The sequence below is a fragment of the Neofelis nebulosa genome, chromosome 6 (genome assembly GCF_028018385.1).
Source record: "Neofelis nebulosa isolate mNeoNeb1 chromosome 6, mNeoNeb1.pri, whole genome shotgun sequence".
In the NCBI taxonomy this organism is placed as follows: Eukaryota; Metazoa; Chordata; class Mammalia; order Carnivora; family Felidae; genus Neofelis; species Neofelis nebulosa.
Genome location: NC_080787.1, coordinates 121,208,862 through 121,230,098, shown reverse-complemented (window position 1 = coordinate 121,230,098; position 21,237 = coordinate 121,208,862). Strand labels below are relative to the sequence as shown.

General features: G+C 40.9%; 1 protein-coding gene across 1 annotated transcript in view; it reads left to right on the top strand.

Moving 5' to 3' along the window:
• Window positions 1-297: 297 nt before the first annotated feature.
• Window positions 298-21,237, top strand: part of SAMD3 (sterile alpha motif domain containing 3) — a 57,075-nt gene continuing 36,135 nt past the window's right edge. The window contains exons 1-4 of the mRNA XM_058735235.1: window positions 298-396; window positions 654-753; window positions 1,430-1,619; window positions 4,955-5,062. Coding sequence (XP_058591218.1) covers window positions 675-753; window positions 1,430-1,619; window positions 4,955-5,062 — 377 coding nt within the window. The 5' untranslated portion in view covers window positions 298-396; window positions 654-674. The remainder of the gene's footprint in view (window positions 397-653; window positions 754-1,429; window positions 1,620-4,954; window positions 5,063-21,237) is intronic.

Below are 21,237 nucleotides of genomic sequence, written 5' to 3'. Positions count from 1 at the left end.
TAGAAGAGTATTAATGGAAGGAAGGAAAGAAACATTCAGATTCTTCTGAGAAATCTGGCTTCTACTTCCTCCTCCTGCTAAAACAAAGTCCTCAGAAACGCTACAAGCTAGCTCTCTTTCCTAGCTGGGAACATCAAGGGGTTAAACAATCTTGGTTTACTAAGAATCTTGTCAGGCTTTTATCTGATCCTTCCTCCCTTCCTCCCTGCCTCCCCTGCCCACCCCTTTTGTAAATGTCAACCACTTCCTGATGAGCCTAGTAGTGGTGAATTTCACACCTTTCTTTTCTTTGTGAAGAAACCTGGGTGTTAATGGTACAGGATTGGGTACCATTGTAGGGCTTTGGCTGTCTGTTAGTAAAGCTGAGGGATGCCTGTGGAAAAAAAGTAGGAGAAGGTGAAGAAATTTGAGAAATGAGACTAGGAAATAGGTTCAAACCGGTCTCATTTTTTTAAGAGAGTATTTGTTTTATTAGTAGCTTTTAGATGTGTATTCGGAAAAGAGTAATTTTCAAGAAGCTTAGTATTGAGAGTTTAAGAGTCTGGCAGAGGGAGGAGCTGAGATTAGAGAGCTGATTGGAAAGCAAAATAAAAATAAAAGAACAACAATCAGAGAAAAACTGAAGAATCCTTCTCTGACCTTTTATTCTACAGGTGTATTTACAGGACACAGCAATGGAAACTTGGTCAGTTGATCAGGTCTGCAGTTGGTTGGTGGAGAAAAACTTAGGAGAGCTAGTTCGTAGGTTTCAAGGTGAGTTGTTTACACTTTGAAAAAATCTTAACACAGCAGCCTAAATATTGAGTGTCCTCTATTAACTGCTAATTACTCTTGTTGCCTAATGCATGTGAATGGGGGTGTGGAGTCCTTGCAGTAGGGAATTTTCCTTTTTCTACTGACCGTGGTAGAGTTTGCATTTGACCTAGCATCCAGAGGAGAATGTAGTATTTCAAAAAGAGCTCAAATAAAACAAAGTATTAAGAGTTAAAATACATATTTGATATATGCATTTGGCAATTGGTTGTATCTTTAATGCAGCATGTGTTCTGTTTGGTGTGGGATTTACAAGTTTTGGATATTGCCTGGGTGGTACTAGTAAGAATGATTCTCTGAGAAGATTTTTTTTTTTCCTTATAAAAACAATGCCTGTTACAGAGAAATTGAAAGGGGCAGGCCTTAATGTGGAAGTAAAAAAGTGTTATCGCGACTCCATGTTCTGAGACTTTCTTAGGAGCAGAGAGCAAGTGGGAATGATGCGGTATCAGTGTTCTATCTTTGTAAAAATAGAGAGAATTTTGTAACTTCAGAGGACAGGTTTAGAGGATCCTTTTAACCCCAGATACAATTTTGCTCGTTCAGAGTGCTGTGTGTTATTACAATGCTTTACCAGGCAAGCGTGCAGAAACATTTTTTTTTTTCTTTTTCCCAGAGGAAGAAATAAGTGGGGCTGCTCTTCTAGCACTTAATGATCGGATGGTTCAGCAACTGGTAAAGAAAATTGGGCACCAGGCTGTTCTGATGGATTTAATTAGAAAATATAAGCAGAAGAGTCAAAGACTGGAGCCCCCTGGAAGCCCTAGAGAAACAGCCCCTCTCCAGCGAGCAAACGCTGTCTCACCGTAAGTCTGGTCCTGAATGACCTTCGTGTTGAGGCTGTGCTTTCCCCAAGCACAACGTTTGGGGTTTAAAACTCTGAAAACTGGGACCATTTTCAGCTAGATGGTGTGTACAGTATTTCTAATAACTGCATCAAGGACACTTTCGCAAAGTTTTATGAATCAAGATACTTTTTTTTTTTTTTAATGCGCCACTTTTAAACACTGACTCCAGTTGTTAGGGAAGTCCTGTAAACCGGGCGTTCCTATACAGAAGGCTCTGTAGCAGGTGGTTGAAGTGTCCATACAGCACGAGTGTGAATGGGCTCCTGAAGCTTGGGTCTTAAAATCAGGTTTGGGGAAAGGTATCTCTTACTGTTCCTTTGCTTTTCCTTTGCCAAGGATTTCTTATAGTGACTAACTTATAATCTCCTCTAGAGACTTGCACGGTATAATTTGCTAAAGACTCTTGCCACAATGAGTTTTCTAATTTCTCCCTAGAATGCTAAATGCTAAGATCACATCCCACAAAAATCATGTAGAAAAAATTGTGGTGCCTTTGAGGTTCAGGGATGGTTTTGTTTGTTTGTTTGTTTGTTTGTTTGTTTGTTTTTATCACTGACTAATGCAGTGAAAAGGAATGATAGCAGGAATTACAAAATTAGGATGTTCACTTTACAAATCTACGCCCCAGGATCATTTCAAGCATTCTGACTTGTTTTTTTCCCCCCCGTATTTTGAGACTTTTTGCAGTTTCTAGTATTAAATAATTATTCATTAATTTTTAACAGAAGATTATGATGTTGATGAATACCATTCTATGTCTTTAGTTTTTCAGATCGTATCTATAATAATATGTATTCCTGTCTTGTTCTTTGATAGGGAATACAATGTTAGGGAGACGTGGCCTAAGTAACTTTATTTCTAGAATATTTGGTTATTTGGAACATGGAGGGGAAAAGGTAGTCTTGAAGGAATGGTCCACGATCAGCCTGAAGATTCTACCATCTGATTTATTTGAAGGATTTCTCTTAAACGTTCTTTTGACATATCTATGTAAAATCACACTCACAATATGTGACTTTTGATGAAGTTCCCATTGTATGCTTCTATTCCTTTCCAGCAAAGCGTGGGTGTGAACCTCAAACAGCTCTCAAAGTAATTCCCAGCATTCTTGGATGAGTTGGACTTTTGAGCTGGAAGTTCCCTTCAGTTGACTGGAATCTTGATATTGCTTTAGGCACAGCTTGGAAGAAAACAGACAGCCTTGTTTCCACTGCAAATCAGTTTACAGTGTTCTCTAGTAAATGAGAACTAGCAGGACTTCCAGGAAATCTGGGCTTAATTCCTGGTTCTACCACTGCCTTGCATTAAGTTAAATGTTGATACTCCTGTTGCTTCTTCTGTAGGTTGTGAAAAGTAATTCAGTACCTAACTTCATGTTAATTCACTGATGTTGGTTGTAACCTAAGCTTTGAGAAAATCTTTCCTCCTTCAAATAGTCTCATTTCTTTGTTAACCTGGTTAAGGAAGCCAGTTTCAAATATTGCCAAGACTTGGAACACTGGTAGTCCAGGGATTTTTGAGTGGGGGCTTTTCACTCTACCCAAGAAGTAGCTTATTCACTTTAAGGATTGGTTAAATTAATCTGGTACAAAACCACAGTTGCTGGTGGGGTTATTGGTTATATTTGGTTTAAACGCTTATTGGCTATATTTGGTTATTGTCAAATATGTTGTCATTTGACAAATGTATTATCACATGGGAATCATGATAATGAAGAGTGGCATGAGAATATGCTATTTAATTAAACCCTTTCAGGAAGTGCTAAATAAAGAAAGGAACTTGGTGCAGTAGAAAGAACCCTGAAGCTGGGTATCAAAACACTTGATTTCAGACCTCTCTTCTGATGATAGCTACTCCTCTAACCTTGGAGATTTGCTTGGCTTTTTTAATTTTAATTTTAATTTTTTTGGAGTAAAGATTACTTTTTTAATATGAAATTTATTGTCAAATTGGTTTCCATACAACACCCAGTGCTCATCCCAACAGGTGCCCTCCTCAATACCCATCACCCACCCTCCCCTCCCTCCCACTCCCCATCAAGCCTCAGTTTGTTTTCAGTTTTTAAGAATCTCTTATAGTTTGGCTCCCTCCCTCTCTTTTTTTTTCCTTCCCCTCCCCCATGGTCTTCTGTTAAGTTTCTCAGGATCCACATAAGAGTGAAAACATATGGTGTCTGTCTTTCTCCGTATGACTTATTTCACTTAGCATAACACTCTTTCCAGTTCCATCCACGTTGCTACAAAAGGCCAGATTTCATTCTTTCTCATTGCCACGTAGTATTCCATTGTGTATATAAACCACAATTTCTTTATCCATTCATCGGTTGATGGACATTTAGGCTCTTCCCATAATTTGACTATTGTTGAGAGTGCTGCTATAAACATGCTTGGCTTTTTTTAGATTCAACTGCAAAATGAAGTGGGCAGAATGAATAATGCTTAAGACTCCTTCTGAAGAGTCTATAGTGGCATTCTATATTGGAGATTGCAGATGGGTTTCGATGTGAGTGCAGATTTCTTTTAGTGGCTGATGGTTGTCTAGTATGTTATGTTGAACAGTATTTGTAGGCCACATCTGGAAAGGATATTTGGCATCCTATTTAGATGTGAGCAAATCATAGGAATATGTACTAGGTAGGAGTGTTCACAGTTGCTCTTTGGTTGTTGTTCTTGTTGGAGCTGGTAGAAGAATCACAGGCTGCCGGAAAGTTCGAAAACTGAGCTCAGCTCCCGGCTCTGCTATTCAGTAGCTTGTGGTGGTGAGCAACTTGCTTTTCCTTCTGGGCTTCAGTTGTATCACACATAAAGTGAGGGAGTTAGTGGACTGTGGTTTGAAAGGTGTTACATTTCACAGATAGTACGTGATCTCCCAAAATGGCAGAGAGTGGAGAAGCAATCGGATGGAGTTAATCACTTTTTTTTTTTTTTTTTGCAGGCTAAGGATATTAACCCGTAAGGATATGTTCAGTTATCACCATCATTTCAAAGAGGACTAGATTGCCGTAACACCATTTATAAATATGACCAGTTGAAGAGAAAAGCATTGTGAAGTGGTGTCAGCCTACCTCCTGGCACATAGGAACCACTGTGTGAGATGACTCCAGTGCTCCAGAGTTACTTTAATTTTTTATTTTTTTCCGTTCCCTTAGTCATACCCCTAACGTGGAGCTTGGATGTGGACACAGATTATGGTGTCGTCATAGGCTGTCTTCTACCCTCCGAGCTGCCATGAGATCCAGTGGTTGTGGCTTCCGTTGAACAGCTCCTAACCCAGCTCTTCTTTCTTGGTGACAGGGATGAACAGTCCTCTAGCCCAGCCAACCGTGGGAAGCACACACCATCTTTCTATCCTGCTGAAAACCTTGATAATGGACTAATTGACCAAAGAGTACTGAAGCAGAGGTGGGGTTGCTAACTTCTAAACATTTTAAAGCCAAATGATAATATTTGTGTTTATATTTTGAGATTTCATCTGTTTAGATGTATTTCGAAAGCGGAAACTTTTCGTTTCGCTGCAAGGGAATCTTTTATCAAGTGATGAAGAGATTTGGTGAAAGGTGACGATGAAAATTTATGATCTTTATTTTGAAAAAGTGAAGTTTTGAGATGATACCAAGCATCTTTCAAGTACATGTTAAGGAGAAAGAAGATTTCTCTGTCATAAACTGGGGTGATTGGCAACAGCCACGAAAACGGAATTTATTTAGTGAATCGTGTCCTCTAGCGTATGCCTTTTGTGGAGTCTTTGTTTTGGCTCTGAATTTTGTAGTTGTGGTTGTTTTTAACTTTACTGCTCTTGATGGAGACACTGCTTTGGTAAATACTTCCTTATATTCCTACGTTGGATTTTATGTGGTAGTGTATTTCAATATATGGGCTACGTTGGAACAAAGGGAAACTATAGAGCTAGAGAACTAGACCCAGGAATATGAGAGTCAGACATAGTTCTGGGGGCAGTTGCAGGTAAGATGTGGTGCAAAAGTCATGACAGCGTATACAGCATTTCCAGTTCCTGGTCTATGTGGTTCATGCACTAGTCGTGATGCATATGGTTTTCAGCCACCGACCAGCAAATGTTTTCCTTTAAATGTACTGTCATTGAAGGGAGAAGATGTCAACTTGCATAGGAGAATAATTAGGCAATAATCAAGCCGGGGTGTGGCCCTTTATAGTTTTCACAAAACTTTTACATTACTAACTTCTTTAGTCCACAGCAGTCTTGCAGGGTGGTCGTTAGTCTCTCTTTTTTGTAAATCAGTAAAAAGATTTAGAGAAGTCAAGAGGCTTCTGGAGAGTTTTCCCTAATATGCTATTTTCACCTCAGGCAGGATCTAGGGCCATCAGGACAGGACCTCAGGGGATGAAGGGCTGCAGCCTCAGACCTCAGGTGCCCGGTCCCAGTAATTCCTCAAAGGCAGGAAAAAGCTGCACCTTTGATCAGGAGCGCTTGCAAAATGGGCCTCGGATCTGGGGTGCCCTCTCTGTCCTCTTTCCTTCTTCACCGTCTTCAACCTTGCGTCCCATCCCTGGGCACAGAGACCCCAGCTCCTGAAGATCTCTCAGCGTTAGGGCCCATCGCCTCCTGTCTGGGGTGGTGAACAAGAAGGTGGAAGGCAATGACCTAGGTGAGACTTAGTCCCGATGGTCTTCCTATGGTTCAGAAGATGTAAATCCATTTTATAAATTTTTTTTAACGTTTTATTTATTTTTGAGACAGAGAGAGACAGAGCATGAATGGGGGAGGGGCAGAGAGAGAGGGAGACACAGAATCGGAAGCAGGCTCCAGGCTCTGAGCCATCAGCCCAGAGCCCGACGCAGGGCTCGAACTCACGGACCGCGAGATGGTGACCTGAGCTGAAGTCGGACGCTTAACCGACTAAGCCACCCAGGCGCCCCTGTAAATCCATTTTAAAGGTGGCTTCATTCTCCTGCTTTCTGCTCATGGGTGCTTGTTGATTTCAAGGGCTTTCCTTTGATGTGGCTCTGGGTGTATGGACTAAGCCATGAGTTCTCAACTACTCCTTCCGTTAGCTTTAGCCCCCAAAAGCAGCAGCCAGTCCCTTCTATAACTGTTCAGGTGTGAGTAGAGAGAAGAGGAGAGATGATTAGACCCAGTAGTGCGACCCTAGTACCACGGTGAATCAGTATCCAAATCTGCACGATGGGAATAATAACAATAATACTTTCTTCATGGTACTTTTGTGAGAACCATCATCTAACCATGGATAAAGCCTGCCAAGTGCTGAGCACTGTGGAAACACATGGGAAATACTCAGTGTAGCACAATCACCGCTCCGGGAGCACTGTTCAGGTAGTATTGCCACTTGCCATAGGACTTTTCTCTCCCTACTTGCTGCCAGTGGGAGGTGAGGACACAACCTTTTATGGGTTCTGTAGGTCTTTTCTCTTTTTCTAGGCCTTCTCGTGACATTTCATCCTCATAATGGTTCTGTGATACCTGCAGGGCACGATGATTATTGCATTTTTTTCACACGGTTGGTCAAAGGAAAACTTCCTGGGCCTCATGGTAATTCTCATTCTTCATAGAACTCGGCAAGGGGGGAGAAAGAAACAGACCTGACTGAGAAATGGAAAGAAATAGGAGGGTTTGGAAACCAGAGCCAATATTCCTAGACCTTTCTCTGTAATCAGTAAGTGTCTCCTAAGCTATGTGACTGCCCCTCACTATCCACAAGCACCTCAGGGTTACATATGTTCAAAAAATGAACTCGTGTCCCCTGCCTTAGTATGTATTTGAGTGCAAGAGACACAAATCCACTCAAACTAACATAAGACAAGGGGAGTTTTGTGTAATAAAAACATTTCACAACACACAAAGGCAAAACATGTAAATTCTCTGGGCCTGGAGGAAGCTGTCCTTGTTCTCACGGAGCCATGCGATGGCCATCTCTGTCTCTGTTCTGCTTTCCTTGTCTGCCTCATTCCCTTGCTTCTCCCTAGGAGGGTGGATTTATCCTACTACTCATGGCTGCTGTGCCGTGTGCAGACTGGCTGGCATATGACTACCTTGCCATAGCACTGACTCCACATTAAATTCTCCCTGAAAACAGCTCAGGTTATCCTGGTCAACTGATTCAGTCTTTCAGTGTTGCTTAGTTCGGTATCCAGGGAAGAGAAACTAAGGGGTCCGGCATGGATCAGCTGTCTCCTCTTGGGCAATCAGTTGTGTTGTGGGTAGAGACAGATTAAAGACAATGTACCTAGTTTAAATATTTCCACTCCAGTTCTGCCCTTTATCTAGAGCCGTGCCTGGCATGGCACAGATTTTCTCCCTTCCCACAGCCTATCTCAGACAGGGGCTCCATCATCCAGCTCAAGGAGCCACCCTTGGCTCAAGGGAGCCACCCTTGATCCTTTCCTCCTGCCCATCTGCCTAGCATGTTATTCATTCAACAGGGGTTGATTAAGGGCTGTTGCATGGCTTTTGTATCAGGCTGTGTTGTTCCCTTCCCTTCCCTACCTGCTCATCTTTGAAGATTCTGCTCAAAATCCCTCTTTTAGAAGAACCTTCCATTTTGTTATTCCAGGCTGGGCAAAGACCCCTGCATCTGTGTAGTATCCTCTATGTGTCTCTTGCTTGACTTTTAAAAGTAGTTAACGGAACTGGTCGCTTTAAAGTCTTTATTCTCTCATTAGACTGAAAGCACCTTCTGGGCAAAGACCATGCCTTATTTGTCATTATAAACAGCACTGGCACAGTCCTTGGCACGCAGAGTCTATGTAGGAGTTTTTAAATTGAACTGAGGGTGTGTATGATCCAGTGAAAGACTGAATGTATCTTCGTGGGGCAAGATAAATGTTTGAATAACGTCAATTTCTTTTGCGATCTCTTGATAAAATTCATACTAAATATGCTGACTTTTTCACAGGGTTCAACTCCAGGAGTTTATAAGCCACTTACACATAACAGGCTAGAAAGCTTACATTGTTTGGCTCGAAGGCTTTCGTGAAGCCACGTGCTTTTAAGAGACAGGGAGGGACAGTGGAACAAGTGCCCACTTTGGGCGTGCACCTGCTCTAGAATCCTGCCTCCACTTGCTTGCCAGGTGGTCTCGGCACAACAGAGGGTGGGAACATCCACCTGCACGTGTAGTTCGTGAGGTCCAAATGGGATGACATATTCAAGTACCTGGCATCTATTAACACACCGTACAAGGTGGCTGTCATTCTTGTGATATTTTTTCTATGAACACGTGCTTTCCACTCAGATTATTTGCAAACAAGAAGAAAAAGAAGTCTCCAGAGTCAAGCTGTTCACCTGACCTTGGCTAAGTCTCTACTAGAGATGTGTGTGTCCCAGGGAAACACTAGGGTGCGGTGACGTAGTGCAGGTTTTTCTGGTGATAGGTGATACCACGCTCTTGCCTGAATTGCTTAAATTCTCATCTTTGATGCAAGGAAAGGATTATGAGGATCCATCTTAGATGTGCTCGTGACCCTTTGGAAAGAGATTTTTTTTTTCAATGCCATCCTTTGTTTTTCATTTGTACAATTTGCTTCCCTTTTAGTACTTAATAAGGCATGAAATCAAATAAAGAGGTAGAGGTTTCTTAAATGTTACTTTAAAAACACTTTGCTTAAACTTTAAGCATATGTGTGCAGATGTCTTGCTTCTCCCTTAGGGCATAATTATAAATTAGTCATGGTTTCAAGCGTATTTAAAAATCATCTTAATGATTTTTTCCTTGGTCTACATTTCCTTGGAAATGCTCAGTGATCTTACCCATCTGCCTAAGCTCAGTAAAGCAAATGGCAGTGGGTCCACACTTGATGTGTCGTCCGTCGGCTCTATCATTCAGTTCAGATAAGGACACCACGGTCATATGTGCCTCTTATCCAGTGAGCAAAAAAAAAAAGGAGGTTCAATGAAGCGCACCAAAGGCAACAGGTGATAAATTGTCCCACGTCAGTGGAGCAAGGACCCTTCAGAGGGAAATGCAGGATCGGATCGCACCATCTCCCACCACAAGGTGTATATAATCTGTACCTAAAGCATCTGTGCTTTCTAAGTATTACATTCTAACTTTAGTCCTTAATTGGAGACTCCCACAGTGCACTGAGACAGTAAATGCTATGAGGAGTCCTATAGACAGAAAACTCATTTCACTTTGTTTGGCCCAGAATTCTTTCTCCGTGCAACATCTGTTAATGTTACAAAAAACACCTTAGGAAATACGGACTTAAAGATTTCTTAGCTAAGCCAGCGTTCATTTCATATGTAAATATTTCTGTGCCAGGTACTTTGTTTAGGCACTGAGGATACAGTAGTGAACAAAGCAGACCAAACCTCCCATCCCACAGTCTAATGGAGAAGAAAAGTAAAAAAAAAAAAAAAAAAAAAAGTGACACTACATTATAATATATTTAAGTGCTATAGAGACCAATAATACAAAGGAAAGGGAGGGGTGGATAGAGAGTGAGTGGCGTGAGTGTGTGTGCGTGTGTGCGCACACGCGTGTATTCAGGAACGTTCTATCTCAGATAGCACTTTCAGGGAAGTCTTTTGACTTTGACCAGGTGATGCTGGAGCAGAGACTCAAATGAAGCGAGGGATACTGGCTCACTAAGCTAGAACTTGGTGAGTTTCCTTCAGTGGAGGATATCTGTGGGCCCCAGCCAAACAAGAACTACAGAATCAGGGGAAATTGGGCTGTCACATTGATAAATAATTCTCCGACTCCTGCGCATTCCCATTAAATCTAATGTGAAGTCTTCGGAGAGCTAAAGTAAGCTTGAGTTCTAATCTTTTTTCCCTCTTTGTTCAGTCCAAAAGTTACTGAATATACATCATGAGCTAGGTGTTAGGTAGACTGTGGGTGAGGTGGAGGGCAATTTAGTCCTTACGTAGGGGACCTCCGAGTCTAGTAGGCAAGAGATATGGAAGCTAATAACTGCAATATTGGGAAAGGGAAGGAGAAGTAGAAATTCACAGGGTACAGAAATAGCACAAAAAGGGAGAAATAGGACTTCCAGGGAAGTGAGTATGGAGAAGCCCTCTGTGGGGATTTTTGGACGCTGACTAGAAACTTATCTAAAGGAAAATAGGGCAGGAAAGGAAAAGGACATTCAGAGCAAAGCAAACAGCACGCACCAAGATACAAACACCTGAAATCGTATAGGGACTTCCGTGGAGTCGGTAGTTTTGGACAGTGAGAGGTAGCAGTGGAGACAATGGAGTTGGTGGAGATGGTAAGAGGTGCCATTCAAGAGGTAAGGAGGCTCCGGGCTGTGTCCATGAACAGAGCAACTGTATATTAGGTTCACCTGCAAGATTTAAGCAAAATATATCAGCGCCCTAGACCACTGCTTCTCAAGCTCTTCTGTACTTGAAAATCACCTGGGCGTTTTGTTAAAATGCAGATTCTGATTTAATAGGTCAGGAGTGGGGCCTGAGAGTCAGCATTTCCAATAAGTTTCCAGGGAATGCCAGTGCGAAGAGCCACTCTTGAGTAGCAAAGCACTAGACCAACAAGAATTTCTGGTGACGATTTGGGGCGCCTACGTGGCTCAGTAGGCTAAGCGTCTGACTCTTAGTTTCAGCTTAGGTCATCATTTTACAGTTGGTGAGTTCAAGCCCCATTTGGGCTTCATGCTGACAGCACAGAGTCTGCTTGGGATTCTCTCTCTCCTTTGTCTCTGCCCCTCCCCTGCTTGCTCTGTCTCTCTCTAAAAAAAGAAAAAAAAAGAAGAATTTCTGGTGATGTACAAGAGGCTAAATGTTTGTGTCCCCCCACATTTCATATGCTGAAACTCCAATCCCAATGTGATAGTATTTGGAAGTGGGGCTTTGGGAGGCAGTTAGGTCATGAAGGTGAATTCCATCTCGTAGATGGGATTGGTGCTCTTGTAAGAAGAGGCCAGAGAACTTGCTGGCTCTCCTTCCATCATGTGAGGACAAGACAAGAAGACTGTTTTCTGTAAACCAGGAAAAGGGAAATCACCAAGAACCGAGCTGTGCCAGCACCCTGATTTCACACTCCAGCCTCCTGAGCTGGGAGACATAAATGTTTGTTGTTCAAGCTGCCCAGTCTAATTTGTGACAGCAGCCCAAACAAGGACAGGGTGGGACCTGTGCATCAGTATTTTTTAAAGTTACACACACAATTCTAATATATAATGAGAATTGAAAACTAGTGCTATGGATTACAGGGGTGCTTCATCATGTATTGAGGTAGTGATATAGAGAGAGCTTCACCATGGAGAAGCATGAAAGAAGGAAGATGCTAGGGTGAAGTTTAAGCAGGAGATGGTGAAGGTCCAAACTAAGACAGTGGTAATAGAGAAAATGATATTTAAATAGAAAATCAAGAGGACTTGATTAATTAATGCAGGTGGAGGGAAGAGTCTTGCTAGGTGGTAAGTTTTTCCTTGTATTTCAGAGCCTGAAATAATGGAGATGCCATATCCAAATTATGGCAGAATTGCATTGTGAAGGAGATACTTAACAGTTTATTCAATAGAATTCAATGGAGTGAAGAAAAATAGATAAGTCCAGAGCTTCTTCTTACTACTTTACATATTAACATTACATGGAAGTACACACCTGATGGGAGTGAGCCTGAACGCCAGTTCAATAACAACCTGTCAAAGAGAGGGACTCACTATCTTTGTTCGGAATTGTCTACATTCCTCAGTGAGCCACTGAATGCCCTGAACTACTGTGACAGTGACAAATCAGGTTACCTGAATCCTTACAAATGTAAAACTGTGACCTTTATGAAGCTCCCATAGTAGAGGAATTGGCCAACCCCAGGCTAGATGAGCAGGTGAACAGGGCTGCTGGGAGAAGACCAAGTCACTAAAGGTCTTGCCCAAGAGGCACACGAAACAAGCACTCTGATCAGATTTGAGGAGTGAAATTTGCACACTACTCTGCACACCGCCCCCCCCCCACCCCAAAAAAAGATGCTCTAAGGACATGACATATATTGTTCTCTGGGAGGTCCGGATCCAAAGGTCTAGTCGTATGAAGGTGGATTTTTTAAAAAGCTGCCCTGGATCCACTCAATCCTAAGTGATCATATTTTGACACTTCTAAACTACAAAATAGTAGTACTGAACCATTTTGCAACAACTAAGTAGGTAATGTCTCATTAATTTTGCTTATGTATGAAAGAGGAACAAAAATGAAAAAGGGACTCACACATGATAGTTCTGAGACCTATTTATGGTTTTTGTGACTATCATGCTAGTAAGCATAAATATTGAAAGTATAAGCTAGAAGTTCCTGGATTTTTGTAGGGCTGCCAATTCCAAGAGGAATTGGATAATAGGAAGACATAAACTAATTATTTATATTGGCTTCTTTTTGTGATTAGTCAAGGCCCCAAAGGCTCCTGGGTCTTTGACACTCACACTGGCAGCCAAAGACAGGGAGAATTTGAGAGGAGTGTGTCTACACTACAGCACATGCCTGATGCCATTCACATCTCTACCCCCTTTTTGTATCTGAGTATGTGTTCACACATGCACTTCAGAAACTAAATTCTTCTGGAAGACTCGCGGATTAAATGGCAGACGTGAAAGCCCGCCACTATAACACATAAATTAAAACAAACATCAAAATGCTGAGAGTGTGGAGCAAGCTTTTTCTGAATTAGTGGTAGGTACCATCAGTTCCGGCAACAAAAGAACATTTCCGTCACAGTCCATGTATGTCTTGCAGTGACACTGTTCACTGTTTTCAGAGGTGGCGTCTCACTTTGCTCATTGGCATGTGCCTCTTTAGAGAGTTTTGCCAAACTTTTTGTTCATCTTGTGTTCTTAGCAGGGGAAAGTCTTGCCTAGGTAAAGTAAAGCGGGCAATTGCCAGAGTACTGGCATAGAACACAGAGCAATATTTCTGTTTAACTTGTAGTTAGGTCAAATTTGATCACTATTTTGTATATATTGTAACATCCTTTTCTTTTCTAGGCTAAAGTGATAGCAGTTTCTTTAAACAGATATCTAAGCTGCTATAGCTTCCTCCCTCTTCTTCTATGTTCCAAAAACATTTAAGCTTTTAGATGTTGCTGTGGTTACATGCATTTAGTTTCAGAGTTGATCATGTAACACTGGGCTTGCCAATCTATACCATTCTCAGTGGATAAAGTCTGTAAGCTTGGGTGAGGAGAAGAAGAAAATGAAAATGAGATCTCAAAATAAAATGGTTTGTGGGACACAATCTTTCAGTCCAGTCCCTGGAAAGCATTGCAATTGTCACAACTTTCTCTTCCCATGATGGCAGTACTACCCCTGTGCTACTTCAGATGTGAAGACCAAGCCCTTTGGCCTGAATGGCCATTCTTCACAGCCACGTGATCCAGTTGTCCTTGGTTCTTTTTTCTGGAGGACCAGAAAGCTATACTATTTTATAAAATTAGAAAAGCATCACAGTCCCTGAAGTAGTAGATTTTCTCTAAATAGATGCTCCTGGAGAAAGGTGCCATTTGTTCTCTGAAGTTTAAGATAGCAGGGATGATACATGAAATGACTATGGCTCCAAAAGTCAACCAGGATTCAGATGAGTGTGATGGGAAGTCTGCCCCTGGTTCTGTAGCGAACCCACATGGGATGCAGCTGAAGCTTGGTGAGACACTGAGAAACCTGGTGAGACACTGAAAACCCTTCCTTTTTGGGAGGCTTACCTGGGGGGTGGGGGAGGAGAGGACATTGATCATTTTGCAATTCTCCCCAGCCAGTCTAATTCTTGGATACCTTTTGTGCATACAGAAGACTCCACTCCAATCCCAGATCTGCCTCTCTAGCATTTGGGTCCCACTGGTTTGCATATCTCAAACATAAGGACTTAGTGATGTGGCACTTCTTTTTGCTGGCACATTGGCTTGATGCCTTGCTAGTCAATGGTTCCTTTGAGGTAGGTGGGCTGTTTTTAATATAACAGAACTCTCTTTCTGGAAAGATGGCGATTTTATGTGTGAAAACAAAAATGTATGGAACTAAAGACCGTCTTTATCTGTCATAGAATATTACATTTAATATTTTGTATCTCTTTCAAACGTTCCTAAATCTTTTACATTTTTGTTACAAACTATTCCACTCAGCAAATTCATAGGGAAATCAAAACAGATGAGGAGGCAAGACTTAGTTGAGTACCCATGGGGCCAACATTGGACGAGGCCATGTGGGGGATTCATATAAGGGAGACCACCTGAGAGCCAGGAGAATGGAGGAGAGTTCACCATAAGTGCTTAAGATGAGCCTAGGAGTATGAGGAAAGCTTAGGGATTTCTGGGTGAGAGAAGCAACTACTGATACATGTATAGGGTGTTCTGCAAATATAGAAGGCTTGATTTTTGGCTGGATCTGAGAATTCACATGGGATAATAGCTGATAATAAGATAGCACAAAATTGGACCATGTTATGAATTGTCCTAAGTATTAAGTATGATGAATTCAAATTTGGGATGTTAAGAAGTTACACACCATGAATTTTGCTTTTGTTTATAGAATCTAAAAACCTTATCACCTGCTTTATTTGTGGAGATAAGTAAAGGGAGAATGGGAAAATTTCTTTAAATATGAGAGTCCACTAAATTGGAAGCAAAAGCTTTGGACTCTTAAGATGTTTTAATTCACAAAGAAATGCTGACACTTTTTGGTCTGGAGGTTCAAGAGTTTACAATCTCCCTAAAGCAAGAGTGTCTGCTTTCATGGGGATAAAATAGCTGCCAACACTCAATGGCTCTAAATGGGGTTTTTATTGCAGGGAATAGTTCCAGGTTTTTCCTTCCAAACATACATTTTTTACATTCAAATATGTTAATAAATCATAGTTATTTTCCTCTTCTTGGAGAGTTCCAGGAACCCACAGGGCTGATAATTTAAGAATAGGCCTGGCTCAGGCTGCCCTTAGAAATAGGACTATTCTCAGCAAGACTAGATACTGGAGATGCTCTTGGTCGAAGAGATAAACACAGCACATTGGGTCCCTGATGGCCTACCTACCGTGTTCAATGCATAGTGCATGATGGCTAGGGACAGGAGAATCCTGAATCACCCATGTCACTCAACATGTGGGTTACCTTGTAAGGAAAAAGGAAGATTATCATGCCTATAACAACTGGGAAAAGGGTGAAGTTCATATGATGAATCACAAAAGGCAAAACATCTAGTACAGTCAGGTATCACAGGCAAAGTTTCAGCTTTCCCATACACTTGGTCTTTAAACTATGGGACTTGTAGATTTGCAGTGAAACTTCCACAGTGGCTTCCGTCTAATCCCAGCAATCTTTCAATACCTGAGGTTTTTTTAAATTCCTTAACACATTGGGAATAATCCCTAGAAATGTTGGATTTTTGAGTGCTTGGACTGCATGTGGCTTATACGTGATGTGCAGTTATCAGATTACATCACATGATGTACGGTTATCAGATCACGTAAACCCAGAGACAGCTGAGCTCCTCTGTAGATTCCAGTCATAGCAACAAAGACAGGTAACCAGCAAGTGTTTCTTCAGAATAAACTGCTCCAAAAGATAACAGTTGAAGTGGTAGCCCAAGTGTTCATCAAATTAAGGCAAAATTTGTTATATGATTAGGACAAACGTAGGAGGCCAGCAACAGTCCACTGTCCATGCAATATCTTTCTTGTCCAGCTCTGTTTTGTGTTTATACATCTTGTTTGTCTTCTCTCTAGAGACAGTAGTCCTGGGTATCTGCTTTATTATCATGGCAGGGCAACTGAGTCCTAGGAAGGGCTTCTCCATAGGAACCCGGGAGCCTGGCAAACTACAGAGAGATGTTACTTTTGAATAGCCTCATTGACAGCTTTCTTAAGGTGTCCTGACCTCAGATAGACAGGTATGAATTGGCATAGTTTGATATGGTCATTCAATCAGACCAGGATCCAGGGGCCTAGAACTTGAGTTGCTTCTTTTTCTTGGGCATAGTTACCGTGTCAATCAAGACTGGTTTAATGTACTGGGTACCTGGGTTATGTCTTGGGTCAAAGAGCACTTGGAAGTCATTAGCCAGCTCTTTCTGGCTCTTCTACAGATTGACATGACGATATCAGTGTTTATGTAAAATTAGATAGAAGGTCAAAAGGAGAAGGTTTTATGACTATCTAAGGGGATAAAATATGGCAACATGGAATTTAAAAAGTGAACTATTACCCTATTTTTTTTTCAATCTATTTTCTCCTTATGTTTTTTGGACTGGATTATTTCTACTGTTCTGCCTTCAAGCTCACTCTATATAGGGAGTATATAATATATAACCTCCGTTCTACTGTTAATCCTAGCTAGTACATTTTTTTTTATTTCAAATTTTGTAATTTCCTCTTCTAAAATTTCTGTTTGGTTCTTTTTAATAATTTCTATTTCACTGCTAAAATGTCCTACTATTTAAATCATTCAAGCACATTTTCCTCTAAGTCATTGAACATTGTTATGCTAGCTATTTTAAGGTCCTCATCAACATCTGGATTATCTCAACATCATACTCTGTTAATTGAATTTACTCTTGAAAATGAGTCACACTTTTCTGGGACTTTGTTTATGTCACATAATTTTGGATTATATCCTAGACATTGTGAATGTTACAGTGTGGAGACTCTTGATTCTGGCTTATTCACCTGAAGAGTGTTGATTGTTGGTTAGTTTGTTTTAGCAAAACAACAAAATTTGTTGGGCTCACATTTAAAACTGTCTCTTGGGGATCGGCTCAAATCCAAGTTTAGTTCTCTTATTTGCAATGGAGCTATGCACATGTGTGGTTCCAGATCAGCCAGAGATTTGGACCGTTTAGACACAGAATTTGTAGTTCCCTCTCATTAGATGTTTCCTTTCTGAGGCTCTCCTCTCCCTTTCCAGAGATGAGGTTGCCCAAACTCTGCCCACTAATTCAGCAGTCCAGAAAGATGGTGGGTTTGCTCTTAGAGTTTTAGCAGCACTGCCTGAGGCCTGCCTTCAGGCCAAAAGTCATAAAAAGGAAATTCATTCCATGTCTTCTTTTTTTTTCCAAGTGTAGACTCCTCTTCAGAATCTGCCTGTTTTTTTTTTTTTCTACTTGCCAGTGTTTTCAATTCATTTTTGTTTGCTTGTTTATTTGCTTTTGTATTTTGTCTAGTGCTAATAGTTATTATTTGAGGGATAGCCGGTTCAGTGTGAGCTAATTAGGCCATTCCAGAAGCAGAACTCTGCTGGTCAATTGCTGAAGTAGCCCACATTTGAATGCCTGGGTAAATGTAGTAACATGAACAATGGAGAGAAGTAGGCAAATACAAGAGATAAGATATAGGGAAATTTTCATGATACCCAGATGTAAAGAATTAAGATGAAAAAGTGAAGTGTTAAGTCTGAGCTGCTAAGAGAAAGCGATACAATGAAAGAAACATGGAAATTGGAATGGTGTCTTAGCTCAGCTGCCATAATTAAATAGACTGGGTGGTTTAAAAACCAAATTTGTTTCTTACATTCTGGAGGCTGGAAAGTCCAAGATCAAGGTGTCAGCCAATTTCTGGTGAGAGCTGTCTTCCCGGCTTGCAAATGGCCAATATGATGGAGAAAGAGAGTGTGCTCCCTGATGTCTCTTCTTATAAGAACACTAATCCTATATAACAGGGGCTCATTTAACCTTAATTATTTCTATAAAAGTCCTCTCACCACAGCGTCATTGGGAATTAGGGCTTCAATTGTATGAATGTTGGTGGGAGAGACACAATTCAGTCTACAGTAAATGGAGAACTGGTTTTGAAATGAAAAGATTATAAATCATTTTGGACATGTTGAGTATGAAATGAATAATGTACAAGTTGCTGGAGGTGGAGGGCAAAGCATGGAAAAGAGATTATTGAGTTCTTGGAGAAATGGGAAGAGGGGAAGCAAGTAAAATAGCGTATAGGAAAATGAGAACGAAAACAGGACTGTGAAAAAGTGGTCAATTGTACTACATGTGGTTAGAAAGATCTTGAAAAAGCCATTGCCTGAAGGTCCTGAATTTGTAAATTAGGAAATCATTATCAATTTTCAAGGAGGCAGTCTTAATAAAGAGATTGGGAGGAGGTTAATGTGCAAGAGATTAAGGAAAGGCATGATGGGAGTGATATGAGGGACATATTGGGAGCATAAATGGTGAGTTGGATTACCAGGGTAGCAAATGCAGTGAGGAACCGCTGAAAGGTTAGATATATTGTTGAGACCAAAGTGAATTCAGCCCTGCTCAGATAACCACTCCTTTCAGTTGACCACATTCATCCTCCCATCAAAGTCGTTGTGCATTAACTCTACTAAGCAAAATTATATATATTGGAGATAAAAGAAATGGTCCCTGTCCCCGGATAACACATACGCCTTTTTTGCTCGCTTCCAAGGCTCAGTCTCTGTCTTCTGTGCATTGAAATTTTTCCTTAGAGAGCTGGAGCTCAACTTGACCTGTTCTTAATACAGCTATCTTCCTTCCCATAGGTGAGCCCCCTACTGTCTGCAAAATTAGATGATTTTTCACCCCAAAGTTAAACAACATTTCAAAACCAATGAACTTTCTTTCATGAGAACCTCATTTCATAATTTTTTAAAATTAATGCATATTGCAGTGATGATATTGCCATTTATCAAATGTGTCGACTTAATTGGAAGTTTTTTTTATTACAAAATAAACTCTACATATAAACTCTTTAGTGCAATAGACTTTGATTCACTTAGACTGGGATCAATCCTCGCCGCTAACATTGTCTTAAAAGTCTTATAAGCTTTTCAGTTGATTTTATTGCATACCCAGGATTGAGATCCGTTGGATCAGAGGTCTTTTGTTTTGTGGTGTTTTGTTGACAAGCCCTGGCACTGAGGTGGGGATAGAAGTATTAGTGTCCGCTCAGTTTGGGATTGCTTTCTGCTCTTTGCACTTGCTTTAGGGTGACTTCCACTGGTATTCTGCTCAACTCTGCCTCAATAAAGATATTACGAATAATCTTAACCTCACAGTAAAGATTTTTTTTTTTTGGTTCAATGAAAATATCATTTTATGAATGGGAAACGATTGCGCCGTTATCTGCTTCTAAATTAAAGTGTGTTTTTCTTTTTTCTTTTTATTTTATAAAGATATTTATTTACTTAATTTGAGAGAGAGAGACACACACACTTGCGCACTCACACACAAGTGAGGGAGGGGCAGAGACAGGGAGAGAGAGTGTCTGGGCTGACGCTATCAGCCCAGAGCCCAACTCAGAGCTCAATCCCATGAACCACAGGATCATGACCTGAGCCGAAACCAAGAGTCAGATGCTTAACCGACTGAGCCACCCAGGTGCCCCTAGAGTGTATTTTAAATTTCTGATGAGTCCCTTTACTTGTGTAATACTTGTCTGGATTTGTATTAGCTCGCATAACTTGTATTCCCCTCACTTCCAGAATACCTTGTTAAATCGCTTCAATGTAAAGAAAACAAAATGATGCCTCTGATTTTGCCTAAGAATGCTATTAAAAGCAAGATGTAATACCTAGCTTTGGTAGAGCTTGCATATACCTAGCGACAATTAGGGCATTTGACAAAAATAATACCGTGGTATATAGTCCCTACCCTTATTTTGAAGAAAAGAGACATATAGAAAAAAATATATAGAACAAGAAGGTAAAAATTGTAGCAAGCCTTATCTGCTAGCATTGGAATCCTGAAGCTACCCTCTGATGCAGAACTAAACAAGAGATCACAACCTGAAAAACCCAAAGATGTCATGCAGTTACTTTAGCTACCAGAAACTCCTGGGGCAAAGGAGATAGAATGTACTGAAACCAAGTTTAACACCTGCACAGTTACAGCACCTTTTAAAAACTTAGGGAAGGCACAAAATACAGCAAACAAAACTTGCCTTACTTTACACTCTTGGTCTGAGTGGGTAAGGGAGAGATCATGGCAAAAAGAAACAAGTTGTTACAATAGGAAAGGAAATCAGGATTATAGAAGAGTAATTGGCATACCATAGACACCCCCCCTCCACTCCCCCAGTTACTTTTGGTTAAATGATTGAATGAAATGAGAGAAAAACATACTGGAAATAGTTTGGGCTGAAGCACAAATGTCATCTGGGAATTGCCTGTTGCTGCGTTGGATCAAGCAGTAAATTATCCATGTGCTTATTTCTGCCAGGACATATTTTCACCACTGATACAGGACTGCCAAAGAGGGGAAACAAGGAGAGAGCTTATCATGAAAAGAGAGGAGAGTGCTTTCTCCTCTTTTCTTTATCCTCCATGCTTCATTATAGCTCATGCACTTTTATAATATATGACCTCACATTCTAAAGGAAGCCCGGCCTTTCAAAACTCATCAGAAGTTTGTTTGGACTGCTAAGGATTCCATGGGCGTGCCAGAAAATAAATCTACTTAGGCTGATTCAGGAAATCCTTCTGTTCTTTGTCTTCTACTTGGCTCGCCTCTCCTACTTCACTTCCATCCCAAAGCAAGCCTGTTGCCCCTGATAAGTTGTGTGGAAATTTTCCTATAGATTCTTCTTTTTACACACTTAATGTTCAGTTACTGACTTTAGGGTTTTCAAGTGGTTCTCATATTTAATTCTATAAATAACTTTATTGGAGTATCGTTTACATAACATGAAG